Below are 19,231 nucleotides of genomic sequence, written 5' to 3'. Positions count from 1 at the left end.
TGCTGTATAAAATTAAAAGAATCTCCCCAACTGTCACTACTGGAAGTGCATGTGTTTTATTTCAGGAACTATGACATTCACCAGTATGCCCATAAAATTCTCTTAAAAGCACTAGAAATGCCTGGACCCCACTCAGAGTTTTTGTGCAGAGACATACGGTATTAGAGAACCATATTAGAAGACACATTCCATCCAAAAGGTAAGACCTGTGCTTGCGCATCTTTCTCCATGGTCAGGCTCTTGAGAAGCCCTGCCTTGAACAACCAAGCTTCTGATCCCTGTTTTTAAGGACAAGATTGAAGCTCTGTTCATTCAGAAATGAAAAGAATCACAGTGGTGCTTCTAGACTTCGGTCTTCCTCTTTCTTCAGAAGGTCTGCTCACTTCATGCAGGACTGGTGGTGGTTCCAAAACGAAGTATCCACCAATCCATAATACAGCAAACACATTAAATACCGAATTCTCTAGTTCTACCCTTGTGCTTCTGATTCAGGAGTTCTTGGAAGTAGAGTAGACCTGTATCATGTGGGATGTAGGCACATCCACATTTACAATACTCATGAAACAGGAAGGTGATGAGTAGACAGTTGTAAGAATTGTTAGACTCATTTATCATATCCTTTATTCTCATATCAGCAAACAGCTGGATTTGAATTTTGTAAAAGCCACAGCAAACCACATTCCCTTTAACTTTTTATTTTGAAATAATCACAGATGTACAGGAAGGTACAAAGATAGTAGAGGCATTCACCTAGTCTCCTCCGATAGGTATATCTTACACAAATATAGTACAGTATCACTCTGTGGACACAGTAAACAAATTTGCAACCAAAATCGCTGAGACAATGTTTCTGCCCAAAAGCCATCACTGTCCTGGAGATTCCTGTAAAGATGAAGACGAAGGAGTTGGCTACAGGCAACCTGACCATCAAATCTGTGGACCCTAACCTTCACCTAGAGAAGGAAAGCAAGATATAACGGTAAAGAAGAGAGAAATTCTCCAGGATTCTACTTATAGTCTGTGATAAGAAGACCATTTCTATTGCCAAGAAAACCTGGAGGATCTGTTAGCTCCCAATGACTGACATATTTCTTCTGGGGGATGCTGCAGGAGAACCTGAAGCAATGGTTATATTTATGATTTCAACTGAAATTCAATATTCTCCACTTACCATTAGTTCTCTCTGAGAAATATTTACTTAAGTTTTACTTCTAAGAGTTGAATATGTAACTCTGAAAAACCTTTACAATGTAAGAATCACTGCTAGGAAGCTCAGTAACATCTTCATTCTCCACAAATCTTTGAGATGGAAACTACTACTATTTTTATTCTAAAGAGGAAGAAAACTTGAGCACAGGGAGTTCAGTGATTTCAATAAATTCACACATTGGTGAGCAGCAGATATGGGGACTTCAACTTAGTGGAGACGGTAACAAAGTATAGTATTTAACCATCATGATATACTGAAGAAGAAGTTTAGCTACGTTCTTCCAATAATCTAGACCTATATTTAGTTGTTTTCGTAACTTGTCAGCATGTTTTAGATTAGTGGTATGTTATTTTGTAGTTTTGGCCGTGACAAGTTTCCATTTGAGTAAAGATTTTTCTATATGCCAATACCAATTATGCATCAAGCTTTTGAGATCTTAATAAAATGCAGATGCTCTGACTGCAACACAGAATAACAGGAACCTGGCCCATGACCAATTCGGATTTAATGACTGTAAGACTGTGTCAACATTACTATAGTAACAGAGAGGCTCTTTACGCCATGAACAAAACGAGGTGGCACCTATCACTGGAATTGAACAATTGCATGATACCCTAAAGTGTGGTACATAAAACACTACAATACAATAAATACCCTACAATACAATAATACCCTAAAGTGTGGTACAATAAAACACTACAGTAGGGCTGCAGGATACAAGGTTAATGTATATATACCACCAATGAACAAGTGCAATTGAAAATTAAAAACAAAAACCAAAAATAAAGGAAAGAATTTAAAACAAAGCACTTTTTACATTAGGACTGAAATTTTTAAAAAGTTCCTTTACAGGTGTAAAGTTCCTTTACAGGTGTGTTTCATCATGGCAGCACATGAGAGGTCTGTGATGAAGATATAACATCATTAACAGATTTTGAACCTCAGATTAAAAGTCACTAAAAATGGAGCCTTATCAAGAAATCTAAGAATAAAAACATTTCATAACTTGGTAAGTGGGCCTTTTCAAACATCCTTGATCCTTTGACGCCCCCTGCCACCATCTCATGAATTTTAAATGATTTTAACTTTTAATTACTCTGCAGAGTGTAACATGATTTGACTAATCTTCAAGAAGGACTAGACTTAGTTCTCCCTACTAATAATTCCCTGATGCACGGTACATTCTGAAACCTGCTTAAACAATTTACCTCACTCATTATATTTGTAAGGGTTTTCTCCATTATGAAATCTTTGGTGGTCCTGAGGCCAGGTCATTTCTTGAAGGCCTTAATATATTCTCCTGTAAGGTTTCTTTCCAGTATAAATTTTCTCATCACTCCAAACATATGAACATTTAATAAAAGCCTTACCACACACTTTACATCTGTATCTTCACTCCATGTATATTCTGGTGTCTGTTGAGACTTGAGTACTGCTTAAAGGCTTTGCCACACTCGTGACACCTGTAAGGTTTCTCCCCAGTATGAATTCTCTGATGAACTGTAAGGCTTGAATTCTGACTGAAGGCCTTGCCACATACATGACATTTATATGGTTTCTCTCCAGTATGAACTTTCTTATGTTGAGTAAGGTTTGAGCTCCCAGTGAAGGCTTTGCCACACTCATGACATTTGTAAGGTTTCTCTCCAGTATGGATTCTCTCATGGCCCCAAAGGTGTGAACGTGTGGTGAAATCCTTACCACACTCATTACATTTATAAGGTTTCTCTCCAGTATGGATTCTCTTATGTTGAGCAAGATTTGAATGCTCAGAAAACGCTTTGCCACACTCATTACATCTGTAAGGTTTCTCTCCAGTATGAATTCGCTCATGACCCCAAAGGTGTGAACGTATCATAAAGTCCTTACCACATACGTTACATTTATATGGTTTCTCCCCAGTATGAATTCTCTGATGCCTTGTGAGGTTTGAGAGTCTGTTAAAGGTTTTGCCACACTCACTACATTTGTAAGGTCTCTGTTCAGAATGAATTCTTTGATGATTAGCTAAGACTGAGCAATGGCTAAAAGCCTTCCCACAGTCATTACATTTGTAGGGCTTTTCTCTAATATGTGTTTTCTGGTGTTGTGTAAGCAATGAAGGATGCGTTAAAACCTTCCCATTTTTATTACAAATGTTGGTTTTGACACTAGAAGGAATTATTTGAAGTGGTGAAACTGAGGAACAGTTTTTGATAGACTTCTCAATGTGATTACATTCGTAAATTTTCTCCTCAGTTTGAAAAATCTGCAGTTCAGCCAAATGTGAATGAAGGCTTAATCCAAGCCTATTTTCCAAACATTTCAAAAACTTGTTTCCTGAATAGCCTATGCTACTTTTTAGTTCCTTATTCCTCATATATGACTTGTAATACTTGTAATATTGAGACATACTTCTTACAGAAACATTCTGCTTTAAAGGAAAATTATTCCAGGATTTATGATGTTGTTGATCTCTACTACCAGTGAGATTTTTGCAAGGGGTTGTAGTCACTCCTTTGTAACTTTTTTCTTCATATTCCCACTGATTCGCAAACTTGTGCATATTTTGCTGGACTTCACTGAAATCAAAATCATCAAAATCATGACTTACAAGTCTTTCAAAAGCCAATGTCTGAAATAAGTCTCCATTATTAATGTCCTGTTTTGGTGATAATTCTTTGATCACACATCTGGTAGACATATCTGTAAGATATAAGGCTTCCTTTTAACCAGATTGGAAGATAGATATTTTATGCTGAAAAATATAATATTACACCAAAGGTAAAACTCACAATTAACAGACTTATCAAGCTTTACAACCATGGTCTGCAAATGTTTAGGAACACAAATGAATAAGATTCCTCTAAAAAGAAAGGGTGATTACACGCAATTCAAATTATTTTCAGGAAAGCCTATTTTCAAATGCTCTGTTATCAAAAGTTACAATAACCTTGAAAGAAAAGGAATTTCCCCACAGGCACCCCAAAGCACACACCAACTCATGGGAGGCGTACAACTGTCTAACATTTGAAAAATAAAAGATATTAAAAATAATCACTGGGGTCCAGTGGTTAAGACTCCACGCTCCCAATGCAGGGGGCACAGGTTCAATCCCTGGTAGGGGAACTAAGATCCCACATGTTGCACGGTGGGAGGAAGGGAGGGAGGGAGGGAGGGAGGGAGGAAGGGAGGGAGGAAGGAAGGGAGGAAGGAAGGAAGGAAGGAAGGAAGGGAGGAAGGGAGGGAGGGAGGGAGGAAAAGTTTCTTAAGAAAATTAATATTAAAAAAAACACTACTGAATACTTGTATACAACACTAAAACAACACTGTAAGAATAGCAAAACATTATTTTGAATACTTGTTATACAACTATACCCATGAAAAACAGGCATACTGCAACATAATGATTAGTTCACTGTGCTTATATTACATAACATATGCTAAATATTAATTATCTGTTAATCAAAATAAACAGTAACAAACATTTTAGTAATGTGAGACAAATCCAGCCATAAATCATAAATAATAAGCATTTACATTTGTTAAATACACACACACACAGACACACACACAGTGTATGTGGAATTCTAAAGAATTCACCTATAAGACTAAAAGAAAGAACGTAGTTCAGAAGGAACGCACAATATGAGAACTGGAAAATATGTTAAAAATCACTGATTTTGAAATAAAAGGTCCAGGTAAATACGTAATATTACAGAAATTAATGGGGAAATGTGACAACAAAACTGACAAAGCAGGGAACGCCAAATGTACTTCTCTGTACAAAACAAGAAATGAACTCACAAAAACTGTCAGAATCAACTTTATAAGAACTCTGGAAATTAATCAAAGGATTCCAGCTACCAGGAACACTCTTAACCAAGAAAAAGGCAGCTGTTTTTTCTTACCTTGACCCATCCCTGTTCCTCAGCTAGGCAGTGGCCTTGAAGATGAGAACCCACAGGCTGGTACAGGTTTCCAGAACCAGAGGTGACAGAACAGACCTTATAAAGAATTTCAACTGGTTGGGTTTTGGTTTTTTGGTTTTGTTTTTCTTGTTTTGATCTGCCTGACGGATACCTAAAGGACTGGCTCAAAGTACTTGCAAAACTATACCTAGGTGGAACTGCTAACCTGAGGGCTTGGTCAAAAACATTTAAAGGTAAATATACTAGCCACTGCCACCTAGGGCAAGGGATAACAACTTGGGCAAACAATGGACAAATCGAAAACCCTGAGAAAAAAGTGGGGAGTGAGTTGTACTGGGAATTAAGGACTTTGAAAATCTCCCACATATTCCAGGGAATCTAGATAGATTTGGGCATGCCTAGGACTGGCAATATAAGAAAAGACCTGAGAAGCTCCTAAGCCCTCATGTCCAGCTGAACATCAGATTTTCTGCAAGAAGTGAATGCTAAGGCAGAGTTGTAAACTCCTTGCCTGAGTGTTTAAGGAACTCTCCAACAGAAAGAGCTCATCTACAAAGAATATAAGGTGGTTTTGTTTTGGTTTTGGTTCCAGGTGTTTAAGGAAATCTGTCAAATCACTAATTGACCAATAAGTCAACAAAGACTTCAGTGGCCACACACAGCAATGAAAACACATCACACAAAATTAGTTGAGAGAAATAAAGACACAACAGCAGTCACAAGAAACAACAACAAAATCCGGGGGGGTGAGCGTGGGGGGAGGAGTGGATTATGATTTCCAAGGTTCCAACATACTCAAAATATCCCATTTGTTAAACAAAAGGTTACAAAGCAGGCAAAGTAACAATAAAGTACCAATATAACCCATACAGAAAAATGAATAAATAAATAGCATAAATTGTCCATAATGGAGCCTAAACTTTGGACTTAAACAACAAACACTTAAAATCAACTAATTAAGCTAAAGGGAATGATGGACACAGAATTAATGAAAGTAAGGAAAACAATGTTTAAACAAATAGAGAATATCAATAAAATGATAGAGGTTATAAAAAGAAACTAAACAGAAATTCTGGGGCTGAAAGGTAAATTTATCAAAATGAAAAATTTCCTAGAGAGGTTCAGCACCAGATTTGATTAGGCAAAAGGGAGTATCAGCAAACTTATAGGTAGATCTGTCAGAATTACCTAGTTTAAGGAGCAGAAATAAAGAAAGACTGAATATAAATGAACAGAACCTCGGAGACCTGTAGATACCATCAGTGGACGAACATACGAATAATGGGAGTCCCAAAGAGAATGAGAAAGAAGGCAGAAGGAATATCGGAATATGGTCAAAAATTTCTTAAATGTGAGTAAAGACATGAACCTACAAATCTAAAAACTGAATGAACCGCATGTAGGAAAACTCAAAGAGAATCACACGATAACAAATTATAATCAATCTGTTAAAAGACAGAGGGAAAGAGAGAATCTTAAATGCAGCAAGGGAGAAGGTAGGTATTTGTCACATACAAAAGATACTCAGTAAGATTAAAAGCTGATTTCTTGCCAAAACCATGGAGTCCAGAAACAGTGGATGACGTATTTGAAGTGTTGACAGAGGAAAAAAAACTGTCAGCCAATTCTATCTCTAGAAAAACTGTCTTTTAAAAATGAGGGAGAAATTATGACTTCTAAGATAAACCAAAGTTGATGGATTTTCTTACGACTAGACCTGCCCTGTAATAAATAAAAGAGAGAACACTTCTTTTTTTTTCCTTTTCCATTATGGTTAATTACAGGATATTGAATATAGTGCCCTGTGCTATACAGTAGGACCTTGTTGTTTATCCATTCTATATATAATAGTTTGCATCTGCTAATCCCAAACTCCCAATCCATCCCTCCCCTACCTCTCCTCCCCCTTGGCAACCACAAGTCTGAAAAGAGAGAACATTTCTTAATTCATTCTATGAGGCCAGCATTATTCTGATACCAAAGCCAGACAAAAACAGCTCAAGAAAAGATACTACAGACCAACATATTTTATGAATATAGATGAAAAATCCTCAACAAAATACTAGCCAATTGAATACATAGCATATTAAGATTATATATCATAAAAAAGGCAGCCTTGTTCCAAGAATTCAAGGGTAGTTGGTTCAACATATGGAAATCTATCAATATAATAGCCCACATCAATAGTAGGGAGGGGGGGGAACCTACATAATCATCTCATTGTATGCAGAATAGATATTCGAAAAAAATCCAGAAACCGTCATGATGAAAACAGTCAGCATACAGAAAGTGAACTTCCTCAACCTGATAAAGATCATTTATGAAAAACTCACAGCTAATATCATACACAGTCAATGATGAAATAATAAAAGCTTTCCACCTAAAATAAGAAATAAGACATGATGCCCACTTTCACCACTGCTATCCAGCTATTCAGTGTTGTACTGGAAGGTCTACCCAGAGCAATTAGGCAAGAAAAAGAAATTAAAAGTATATAAATTGGAGAATAAAAAGGAAAATTATCTCCATGAGATGACACAATCCTGTATAAAATACACACACACACACACAAACAAGACCTACTAGTCTTAGAAACGATGTCAGCCAAGTTGCAGGATACAGTATCTACATATGAAAACCAGCTGTTTCTATACATCAACAATGAACAATTTGAAAAAAATTTTTAAAAATAATTCCACTTACAATAATATCCAAAGAATAAACTACCTAGGAATGAATTTAAGCAAGGAGATGAAAGACATATAGACTGAAAACTACAAAACATTGCTGATATAGATAACTATTAAGGACCTACTGTATAGCACAGGGAACTCTACTCAATACTGTGTAATGGCCTATATGGGAAAAGAATCTAAAAAAGAGTGGATATCTGTATATGTGTAACAGATTCACTTTGCTGTACATCTGAAACTAACACAACACTGTAAGTCAACTATACTCCAATAAAAATTAAAAAAAAACATTGTTGATAGAAATTAAAGAAGACCTAAATAAATGGGAAGACACTCCATATTTATGATAATATTTACCAATATGGTCTATAGATTCTATGTAAACACTATCAAAATTCCAAGAACATTTCCTGGAAAAATGGAAAAGATGATGAAATTCATACGGAACCGCAAAGCGCCCTGAACAGTCAAGACAATATTGCAAAAGATATGATATACACAGAATAGATAAATCCACAGAGACAGAATGCAGACTGGTAGTTGCCAGGGACTGGGGACAGAGGAAAATGTTGAGAAACTGCCTAGCAGGGAATGAATGCTAATCATACTTTTTTGAACAATAAACAATGGCATACACATGCAATGAACACTGTTGCAAGAACAACAGTTTGGCCAACGGTCTCACTGATATGTGGTTATGAACTTGCAATTTTCTCCCTAGAATAAATCCCTGTATCTGAGACAACCCCAAATCAAACAGGATGATCGTTAGTATACTTAATCAACATTGCCACACTGCCCTTCAGAGACACTTTTGTGATGATCCACAAAACCCAGAAGGACAACTGGAACCATTTGTGTCAGGCTCTCATGATACTTTCTATCTCAGCATCCTGGAACATGCTGACCACTCTACTCAGTTACTTCAGAGGGCACTTGCCCATGAAGCAGGATGATACTGTAACATCTAAATCAAAGCATTCTCCACTCAGAATTTTACCCAGTGAAACTCCTCGTGGGAGAGTTCACTAGAGCTTCTCCAGCACCTAAAGGGTGGGTTATCACAGCAGAAAACAGAGAATAACATTTCAGACACCAAGTAGGTGTATTTCAGAAGCAAAATCACACACACTCAAAAAAACATGGAAATCAGGTACAGCCCAAGTTTTTCCACATTTGCATACTAAGTAGGCACTGCAAGAGAGAGAAAAATAAAAGATACGAGAGTAAAGCAAGGGATTCAGATTTTGTGGGATGTTGAAATGGGCCCTGGGGTCTGCCTACAAACCCCAAAATGTGCCTGAGATATGCCCCCCCGAAGGACTGGGGATCAAAGAAAGGTTCTCTCTGCCCACTGTCTTTACAATACTGCTGAGGAACAATCTCAAAAGATTCATGCTAGTCCCATGATACATGCTCCTAAAGGCAAAAGCAGAAATGAAGAAATGTCTGAGGCACCTGAAGGGGCACAGAGGGCTTGAGACAGGCCCCTGTACTCGCCTGGGGCCCCAGATGCAGTGGATGAGCAGCCCGTGTCCCCCATCCCCAAAAGAAGGTCTCTCACGTATGTGAAATGGGGATGGAAGCTAGAGAAGGAGAGGAGCCGGGACAAGGGAGACCTCAGCTTGATGTGTGTGGACTGAGAACTGAGTCTAGAATGAGAGGCTGGTCCCCCAAAGTCCAAATACAAAAACAGTCACAGACGGCAGGTAACAGAAAGTTGTGAGTCAGGATAAAGACTTTGCCTTTGTCTTTGCAACGAGATGGAATACCACTGGGACGGGAGGAAACTTTTAAGACACATGAATAAGAGGAGGGGAAGTACAATTTCCTTCGAGAGCTCGCAGCAATAAACTTCTGTCTTCCCAAAGACCTCTCACATTTAGGAAGAATTTCCTAAAAAACATTTGATGAAGTAGCCACCTCTTTGCCGTCTGAGTTCTTCCGTATGTTCGTATCGTTGATACATTCCCGCCCACCTGATTTTTTTTTTTTTCTCTCTATTTTCACCTCACTCTTCAGAGGCCAGGGCTCTCTCCCCTGCTCCAAGATGAAAATAATATTCACCTCAGAAAGACAGACTCCTGCTTACATGAAAAAAGGTGAATGATGTGCTGTGCCTTTTCCGTAATATAATTCCAGCCCTTTGCCCAGCTGAAAAGGACAATACAGATGGGATAGAATAGTATTTCACAAATTTGTTCAATGACGGTCTTCTTCCAAATGCTTAAAGGATATTTTAAATATACAGATATGTAGCTTTCTTCCAAGAACTACTAAACCAATAGTACAGAAGTAAAAGCGGGCAGATAGCTTAAAATTTCGCCATAAGATTTTGTGCTTACTCAACTTCCAGAACCACCACCACCTAGCATGTCGTGGACAGATCAGCTGAAGAAAGAGGAGGTTTAAATTCCAGACACTCCATTATAAAGCCCCTCATTTCTGAATCAACATGGCTTCAACCGTAAGTGAACAAGGCAGGGGTTCCCAAGAGACTCAGGATAAATGCAAAGACACCCGAGGGCAGACCCCAATCTCTGGAGGGAAACTATCCTCACCCAGGGAGACCAGGTTCCTGTAGTTCTCCAACATCACGTCCCTGTACAAGGCCCTCTGAGCAGGGTCCAGGCATTCCCACTCCTCCTGAGAGAATTCTATGGCCACATCCCTGAATGTCAACAGTGCCTGAAATGAAAACACATTTCACCAAGAGGCCATCAGGAGAGTACTTATCTTCACAGCAAATGGGAAGTGGAGAGAGGTGCCAGCAACAATTAGATAGAAGTCAGTGTCCTGATAGTGCCACAAAGAGAATCTTGAACAATATATCCCTAATTTTGCTTTATTACACTTTTCTATCAGAGGATATCAAATCTACTAAATTACTGAGGAATTTAAAATTGCATGCAAAAAAAAAAATATATATATATATACACAAATGAAAAAAATTCAACAAAGGGTTGTCTATACACAGGTTCCAGGCATTATACTCCAAATGATAACTAACTTCCAGATGAGGTACAGTAATGTCTTTAGGGATGACAAAGTCCACAGTAGCTTTAAAGAAAGGTGAGAACTGAAAAAATGGGATAATGATAATTACAGTAACAACCAAAAGTTACCATACAGTAAGCAGTACTCCAAATGTTTTATAAGTATTAACTCATATAGCAACATAGCATCCAATTTATTCCCACCTTACAGAGGACCCAACTCTGTTATTCAACAGCTAATAAATGGCAGCCACCACCTGAACCAGGTGGTCCAGCTTTAGAACAGAACCTACAGCATCATACATTTAAGTATCAGATATGACATTAAAAGTACGATGACACAGTTGTTTCCTAACTGAGAAAACCTGAAACAAGTTCAAGGCTGAAAACACGGAACTGGCTGAAAGGTCAATACATATACACGTACACACACATGCGTACATACAATGAGCACTGTCCTTATTGCTCTTAACTCATTAACATGGCACGGTAGGAGAAAACTTAAGGACGTGGAAAGCATGTAAGACACACTTTCAAAGTTAAAATAAATATAAGACTTATTTATGAAATGATGCTGTTGTTTATACACACCATGGGTTCCTGCTCACGTACACAAGTGGGTGCACTATAAACATACACACCAAAATTAACTGAAATAGAAGGGGCAGTGTCTAAAATGACATTTTTAAAATACACCTTCATTTTCTTCTATTGTTTACTTGTGTATTTCAGCATTTTTGGTACAATGAACATGTATAAATTGTACTAAATTTAATTAAGATTGTCAACATTATTCTATAGTAGCCTGGTTATTAAAAAACACTGCAAAAATTGAGAAAAAATACATCAGAAAACTTAACTTTATCTCCATAAATACATAGAGTGTGTAAAAATACAGAAGAGAATCTGTGTGGCGATGAGAGAAGATTGAAGGAAGGCCGTGGGGCGAGTCCAAGCAAACCTGTCAGGCAGGATACTTGAGAGTGAGAGATTATCAAGTCCAAATGGCATTTCAGGACAGAGAGGACTGAACGGTAAACTAAGAATATGATTTTACCTGAGAAAGAGTCATTCCTGACTCCTTGTCCTTTCCTCTTCTTCCTCTTCAGGGCTTCTTTCTCAGGCAAGGTGAGCCCTGAGATGTCAATCCTGAGTGTCAAAAGATGCTGTTTAATGCTTGGAATCGACACACCCCCTTCCTGTACCACAACCACACACAGGGAGGACCTCAGCATGTGGAACAGACGGTCCTCTGCTGTAAGGTTTTTGACCCCTTTCTTCAGAACTCACTCCCCTCCTGGTTAAGCCACACACAAGCTGCAGCAGTGGGGACCTAGGAAGGACTGACCCTCCCCTTCAGGTCAGAGACCCGGTCCTGACCGAAGGCCATGCAGAGGACAGCACCCCCTCCACCCCTCTAGTTTAAGGGCTGGTCTCAGTCCTCAGAAACAGATGAGCCAGAGCCCTAGTGCTCAGGGCTGGATACAGATTCGATCACCTGAGACTACTTAGTCAGCCATGACCTAGAAGAAAACTCTACGGGAACTGGGCACAAAAGAGGTATCTGAAAATGGCTCAGCAATCTAATGGAAAGTCAGGGTTGAGCATCATTCAGAGGGGTCAACCCCAGCACACCTCCCACTCTGTGGCCCTGCTCTCTCCTCGGGCCCTGCCCCCTGTATCTGGATAGTGGAAGGGGAAGGAGCAGAGAGAAACGCACAGAGCAGGCATTACAGGCTAGGGCGGGGGGAGGAGTGTGGCTGCAAAGTTAAACGAGAGACTCAGAAAAGGCCCCACTGAGAATGGGGGCAGGTGTGTTATCAGAACAAAGATCTGGGGGAGGAGGTTCACCATGTGCATTTGAGGGGGTCAAAGAGTTCTAGGAATCCCTGAGGCAGCGGTGACCCTGACTCCGGGAAAAGCAGAGACATCTGTGTGGCTCAATCTCAGTGAGAAGGGAGGAAACAAGCAGGAGATGATGTCACACAAGTACTGCAGGAAGCAGATCAGCAAGGCCCGTGGTCTTCAGACATTTTTCTACCCCATCCCAAGTGAATTTTGGAAACTATGTATTGTCTCATCCACCTTAACATCTAATTCTTTTGTATCTCAAGTTAAAACACATATGAATAATGTAATATCCTGTATATTTGAAAAGCAGCCAAGATGGTCACACTGGCCCCAGGAGGTATGCCACAGCTCTTAACGGAAATGTGCAGGGCTGTAGGGGCCAGGAGCTAATGTCCGCACAGTGTGGCAAGAAGATGCCTGTGAGACGTGCCAGCAGGGATGTGAAGGGTACCGCTGGACAACAGGAGTCTGGAGTTCAGGGCTGAGGTCTGAGAAGGAGATGTGGAACTGGGAGATGAGAGGGTGTCTAAAGCCATAAGATAGGATGATGTGGAAAGTCACTGAGTGCGGCCGGAGAAAAGGTCCCATATGGAGCTTGGGGCCCTGCCCCCATCAGCGACCAGGGGTTGAGGCAAAACCAGGAGAAGAAAATGAAAAGTGAACAAGGAGAAAAGAAAATTGAAACAGATGGCCAGACTTAAAATGGTAGTTTAAGTTTATCTTTAAATACTGGGATGTCCTGCAAGCCATGAGAAAAAAAAGAAAAAAGTGTTTAACGGAAGAGGGAGTGATCAACAGTTGCTGATAGGACAAGACAAAGACTGTGAATTAACCAGTGGGTTTAGAAACAGGGAGGACATTACAGCCTCTGACAAGGAAAGTGGGATGGTAGATGGGAAAGCTTGATTGGATGGGGTTCCAGCAACAGCTGGAAGCAAAAGCTGATGAACTATGTTTGACAAATGGTGCCATCATGTCCTCTTGCTTGAGGACAAATCACTGTTTATCTTGAGAACATGTACATAATGGGTTGTGTCTGCTTGGTTATTAAAAAAGGGTGAGATTTCTTTCTGACATAGCAATCTTTTTGGTGGAGTCCCTGTGATGCGGGTATATGTCCAGAAGTGCAATTGCTGGATCACATGGTAATTCTATGTTTAATTTTTTGAGGAAATTACCACTGTTTTCCACAGCTTCTATATCATTTTACCCTTGTAAACAATGCACAAAGGTTTCAATTCTCCACATTCTCTCCAACACTTGTTATTTTCAGTTTCTTTTGATAACAGCCATCCCAATGGGTGTAAAGTAGTATCTCACTGTGGTTTTGATTTGCATTTCCCTTACGATTGGTGATACTGGGCATCTTTTCATGAGCTTATTGGCCATCTGTATATCTTCTTTGGAGAAATGTCTATTCAAGTGTTTTGCCTCTTTTTCAACTTTGTTTTTCAGTGGTAGTTCTTTATATATTCTAGATAATAATTCTTTATCAGATATATGATTTGCAGAATTTTCCTCTTACTCTGTGGGTCGCCTTTTCACTCTGTTGATAGTGTTCTTTGGTGCACAAAGTTTTTTTATTTTGATGAGGCCCATTTAACTATTTTTTCCCTTGTTGCCTGTGCTCTCTGGTGTCACATCCAGGAGCCTGGATTTTGTCCCAAAGGCAATGGGAAGCCAGCAGAGGGGTTAATGCCAGGTACTGAAATGGTCTAACTTCAGATTTACTTCCGATGCAGAGACAGAATTCTGAGACAGACTCTGTCTCTGAGCCCTGTATCTTTCCTAGTAGTTTTCATCATCGTTGTTGGCCTGGCACCCTTTTAAGCTTATAATTACAATGGTTACCCTCTTGCAGAAAAATGCCACATAGATATCCATACAATATTGTCAATCATTTTAGGGATCGCTGTCATTCAGCAATCCTGATCTTGTTCATCACCTCCGTGTTGTAGGTAGGTTCACAGAGGCCCAGAAGGGAAGTTACCTTGAGAACATCTGAGCTGAGTGAGAACTGCATGTCACTGAATTTTGAAAGGGTGGCCTAGGAGAGACAGTGAGCAGTTTGTCCTTATCATCTCATTCCCCTTTGAAAAATTCCAGGATCATGTTTAATACACCTGAGCAAAAGACACCTCTTTTGTGGTTTTAATCACATTGACCCCAAGCATTTACTCCCTCTTTTGCAGAAAATCACAGTGAAACACTGAAGAAATATAAAACGATGAACACAGATTTTGGTGCTGAAACTTTTAAAGAGGGTTAGCTATGGAAATAGGATCAGTGCAAATTTCTTTACCATGAACAGACGGGCTCTGTTAGAACAAAGTTTCAAGTCGATCCAGCCCATACCTCATTATTTTCACAGAATGGACAACAGGGACTTGAGCGGAACATCTACTTTGTAGCTCACAGCTCACTAATTCAATAAATCACACAAAGGGGACAAAAGAGGCTGCTGAACATTAGACTAACTCACTAAACTAAGTTCTAACCATTAAAATGCTAGACACCCTTACCAAGTATATACTGAAACAGTCTAAAATTATTTACTAAGTACTACACAATGTTTCAACATATGACAAGGGGTAGAAAGAATGCAGTCCTTATAATCTGAACTAGACACAATATATTCAAAAGGGAAAACAATTTGGGACTTTTTTTTTTTTTAATCTAATGACTTCTGGGGTCAAAATTTGTTTTTTAATTGAGACTACCTAATATTTAGAATAGAATGATGACAGCTGGTTATCACGTCACCGAAGCTTATTTCAGAAGCTGATAATTATTTACAGAGAAAGGGGAATTCGGTATACTAAAATTTACCTCAACATACTTTTTAAAAGAATGAATTAAATGTAAGAGGGGTGCAAAAATGTATGTCCATTTAAAAGAAGAAAAAGCAACGGTTTTAATATTCCCTTAAAAAGCACCACGTAGTGACGGATTCAGTAATTTCTTGTCCCGGCTCACCTCCCTCACACCATTCCAAGCAAAGATGGCAACGCACAACTCACAGACAAGTCTCCCCTCGTTGTCAGAGTAAAGGGCTGCAAATGGAAGCTACACTGTGAGGCGAATAATTATAAAACGCACAAGCCTTATAAACAGGAGTTTTGCAACTCTCATTCTCATCTGTAAAATTAAAACAATTAAGCAAATTTTAAACTAAATATATTACAGAGCCACAAGGCAATATATCACACCTTAGCTATATCCCATCAAGTCACCACTCACGCAAAATCAGGTTCCCCTTCTTTCACTCTACTCTGTATTTCTGTTAATCTGTTTATGTCTCCCTTTCCTTGTTTCTCTCCATCGTTCTCCTTTTCTGTGTTTCCTCTCTCACTCTCGCTGCTCTTTCTCCCCTTTTCTCTATTCCTTTCCTTACACTTGTTTTGCACAAGGCTTGAAACCTATTTCAACTTCAGTTTCTCCTTCTCCCCAGTCTGTTCCCAATCTCTATATATGTCTGCCTTTTTCTCCCCGCATTTCTGTGTTCCCTCTGCTCTCCATTACATTCTTTCCTATTACACCCCCCCTGCCCCGCCTCACTGCATCCCTAGCTGGCTAGGTTCTCTCAGCGCTGTTTCTCACTCTGCCAACCCTAAGCCCTCGTTCTGTCCCTCCACTCAGCTCCCCCAACTGTTTTTCTCCTAACCACTCTGTCTGAAGTGCCTTGACCTTCGTGGCTGGAGCTCCTCCCTTTCCTCTGTGTTTCTATTTTCTTTTCTCCTCTTGCTACTTTGCCGAGTTATTCCCTTTCACTTTGTCTCTCTTCAAGTCCTTCCCAGATCCTCTATTTTTGCCTTTTCTTTATGCGCCGCCCCATTGATCTTATTCTCCCTCTCACTTTTCTATTTCTCTTCATTCTCTCTCTGTCTCTCTTTCTCCTGATTATCCTCACTCCCTTGTCCGGACGCTTTCCTGGTCTCCCCTTTGCAATCATCACTTCCACAAAGCACCAGATCCCCGCGCGGGGGAGGTGACTTGCTCTAGGGGCACCCCGAGTTCTTCAGTCCTAAATCCCATCCTTCTGAAAAGTGTGCTCTTCCGAGACACTGGGCTTCTTATTAAGGGGGGGGACGGGGGGAGGTTCCCAGGAAGGCGGTGGGGTCTGCTGAATCCCAGGGCCAGGGAGAAAGCCAGGCCTCTATGGGCCAAGAGGGACAAGGATGAGGGGAGACGCGCAAAGTGTTTGAATCTATCTCAAAAGTCCATCTGCCTTGACGCTGAACAGCGCGGGGCGGGAGGAGTGGTCAGTGAAGGGTTTTACAGGACAACAACGCGGCAGGCGGGTCTAATGGCCCGAAGGCCCAAAATCCATGGGCGGGGAAGGCCTCGGAAATATTTTAACCGAAAATGAACGCGGACCCCCAACCCAGCAGCGAAGCGGTCAGTGTTCGGGAACTCTCACCGGGACGCCAGAACTTACCGAAGGTAAGAGGCACGGGTGCAGGAATGTTAACGTCCGTAGCAACCCCAAAACTCCAGGCGTATAGGACTGTGGACTGAGACGCTCAGGTTTAAACTCAAAAAGACGAAAACTCACAGACGCCGACGCGACCTTAGCCCCAAGTTATCCTCTTCCGGTCTGCGAGATACTGCGCGTGCGCGCTTCTTTCGGGGAATGCTGGGGGCGGGGCCTAGGCGGAGCTCCTTCGAAAAGGGGCGTGAATGGTGGCCAGGCGTAGGCGGGGATCGCGGGGGGGCGTGGCGGAGCCGCGCCGGGGCGGGGCCGGGGCGGAGCCGGGGCGGACGGGGCGCCCCCCGGCAGCTCCCTAAGGGCATGTTTTCTTTCCGAGTTTGGATCACTTTGAATTTCTTTCCTGTGCCGCGGAGCCGGGCTGCTCCTTGCCTGTTTTAAGTTGATGTTTCAAACAACTTAAGGGGAAAACTTAGAGTTGAGAGGCCACTTGTTGAAAGCTAAGATGTTTACGTTTTAAGTAGTTGAAAACGAGCTTAGTCAAAAATCGTTTTTGCAAAGGGGTGCCGGGTCCTGAGAGAGAGACGAGGCGGACTCTGCGGTCTGGGAACCCGGACCTGGATTCGGAGTCGATGTGGGGAGATAGTTGGATCCAGGAACGCCTCCTGCAATTAGAATTTAATTTAAGCGATATAATTAAGCAAGGAGTGCAGTTGTCTGTGCAAGAAATGCAAACTTGAATGTGAAATGCAAAACTCTACGGGTGGGAAATGGGCCACTTCGTACGGACGTCCATCAGAACGTCATATCCATTTACATTCCCCATTCACCCTGTGCTCAGCCCTGTGCTCAGTTCCAGAGGCTTTCATAGGTACAAGACCTGGGCAGGGGGAGGTAGAGGCATGAGGCATATGATATTTAGGTCACCAACCACTGCTTTAAAAAAATTAAAAATCAAAAATTAATATAAACTGTATTGTTCTTTATAGTACTTGTTATTCTATTCCACACCTAAGGCGAATGATAAGTACCTCTGAGATAAATTCTTGTGATGTCATAATTCATTTGTCAGTAATTTCCAAAGATAACAATCTAATTCACTTTACATTTATCCAAGAGTAACTAGGAAGAATATTTTTAATAAAAATATTGTTTTACATTTTAGCTCTTTTGTTTATTTTCTATTTCTCAATGTTCTGTCAGGTGTGAATAACAAACCCTATATGTACTCTTTAGAAGCCTACTGAAGTTGTTTTCACCTCAAAAATACTATTGCAATATTTCCAGGGGTGTTTGATAGGGATGTCTATATTATTTTATATGAACCCTAAAGGAAGCAAACTAGATTTATAGAATTTCCAATGGTCTCTTTTATAGTCTTTAAGGCAATTTCCATGAGCTAATATCCACCATGAAATGTGTTTCTTTCAAATCCCTAAACGTAGAAGATTTCTCTCCAGTAATAATTTTTTAATGCGATAAAAGCATTTTGAATAAAAAGTCTTTTAACGCATATTTAATCTGTAATTTTTCACAAATTTTAAGCATTGATTATAGCTTTTTGATGTTCATTACATTTCAATTAACTGATATTTAAGGCTTCAGCATCATTAGTCATAAATTGAAAAGATTTCACTCCCAAAATAATATTCTGACGATCCCCCACAGATTGACTTTTGGACGAGAACTTCACTACACACATTATATTTTAAAAAATTACTCTTGTGTATTTATTTCCTGATGTTTAGTAATGTTTGGCTTTTGGTTAAATACATTGCCCCATTCATTATAGTTTTAAGATATCCCCCAGTATGCATTTCTGATGACCAATGATGATTCATGCTGCCTAAAGACCTTCCAAATTCACTGCATTCGTTAAGCTTTTTTCTAAATGGTATAACTCTGATATTTGTAATCAATGAAGAATGGATCAAAACTTTCCCACCTTTATTGCAAATATTGGTTTTGACACACGGAAGGATTCTTCCAAGTAGTGAAACTAAGGAACCATTTTGATAGATTTCTTATCTTGATTACATTTATTCTATGCATGCTCAATTTTAAATCTCTGCAGTTCACTAAGATTTAACTGAATGCTCAATCCAACCCTATTATCAAATTATTACATGCATTTGTTTCCT

The 19,231-nt window shown here is 40.0% G+C and overlaps 2 protein-coding genes across 2 annotated transcripts; both read right to left on the bottom strand.

The window, feature by feature from the left end:
* Positions 1-460: 460 nt before the first annotated feature.
* Positions 461-17,124, bottom strand: LOC114908528 (zinc finger protein 677-like). The gene is given in 4 exon segments (XM_029244799.1): positions 461-2,609; positions 2,611-3,895; positions 11,868-11,959; positions 17,100-17,124. Coding segments are annotated over 2 exon segments (1,395 nt in total). The 5' UTR covers positions 3,894-3,895; positions 11,868-11,959; positions 17,100-17,124; the 3' UTR covers positions 461-2,497.
* On the bottom strand, positions 9,778-17,242 carry LOC114908856 (zinc finger protein 677-like). The gene is made up of 3 exons (XM_029245557.1): positions 17,100-17,242; positions 11,868-11,959; positions 9,778-10,502 (listed from the first exon to the last, which is right to left on the bottom strand). Exons 2-3 carry the CDS (start codon positions 11,880-11,882, stop codon positions 10,314-10,316), a joined length of 204 nt encoding a protein of 67 aa, XP_029101390.1. The 5' UTR covers positions 11,883-11,959; positions 17,100-17,242; the 3' UTR covers positions 9,778-10,313.
* Positions 17,243-19,231: the final 1,989 nt, after the last annotated feature.

The sequence above is a fragment of the Monodon monoceros genome, unplaced genomic scaffold (assembly GCF_005190385.1).
Source record: "Monodon monoceros isolate NGI ecotype Baffin Bay Population unplaced genomic scaffold, NGI_Narwhal_1 Super_Scaffold_10, whole genome shotgun sequence".
Lineage (NCBI taxonomy): Eukaryota > Metazoa > Chordata > Mammalia > Artiodactyla > Monodontidae > Monodon > Monodon monoceros.
This window is presented reverse-complemented; position numbering and strand designations above follow the sequence as displayed.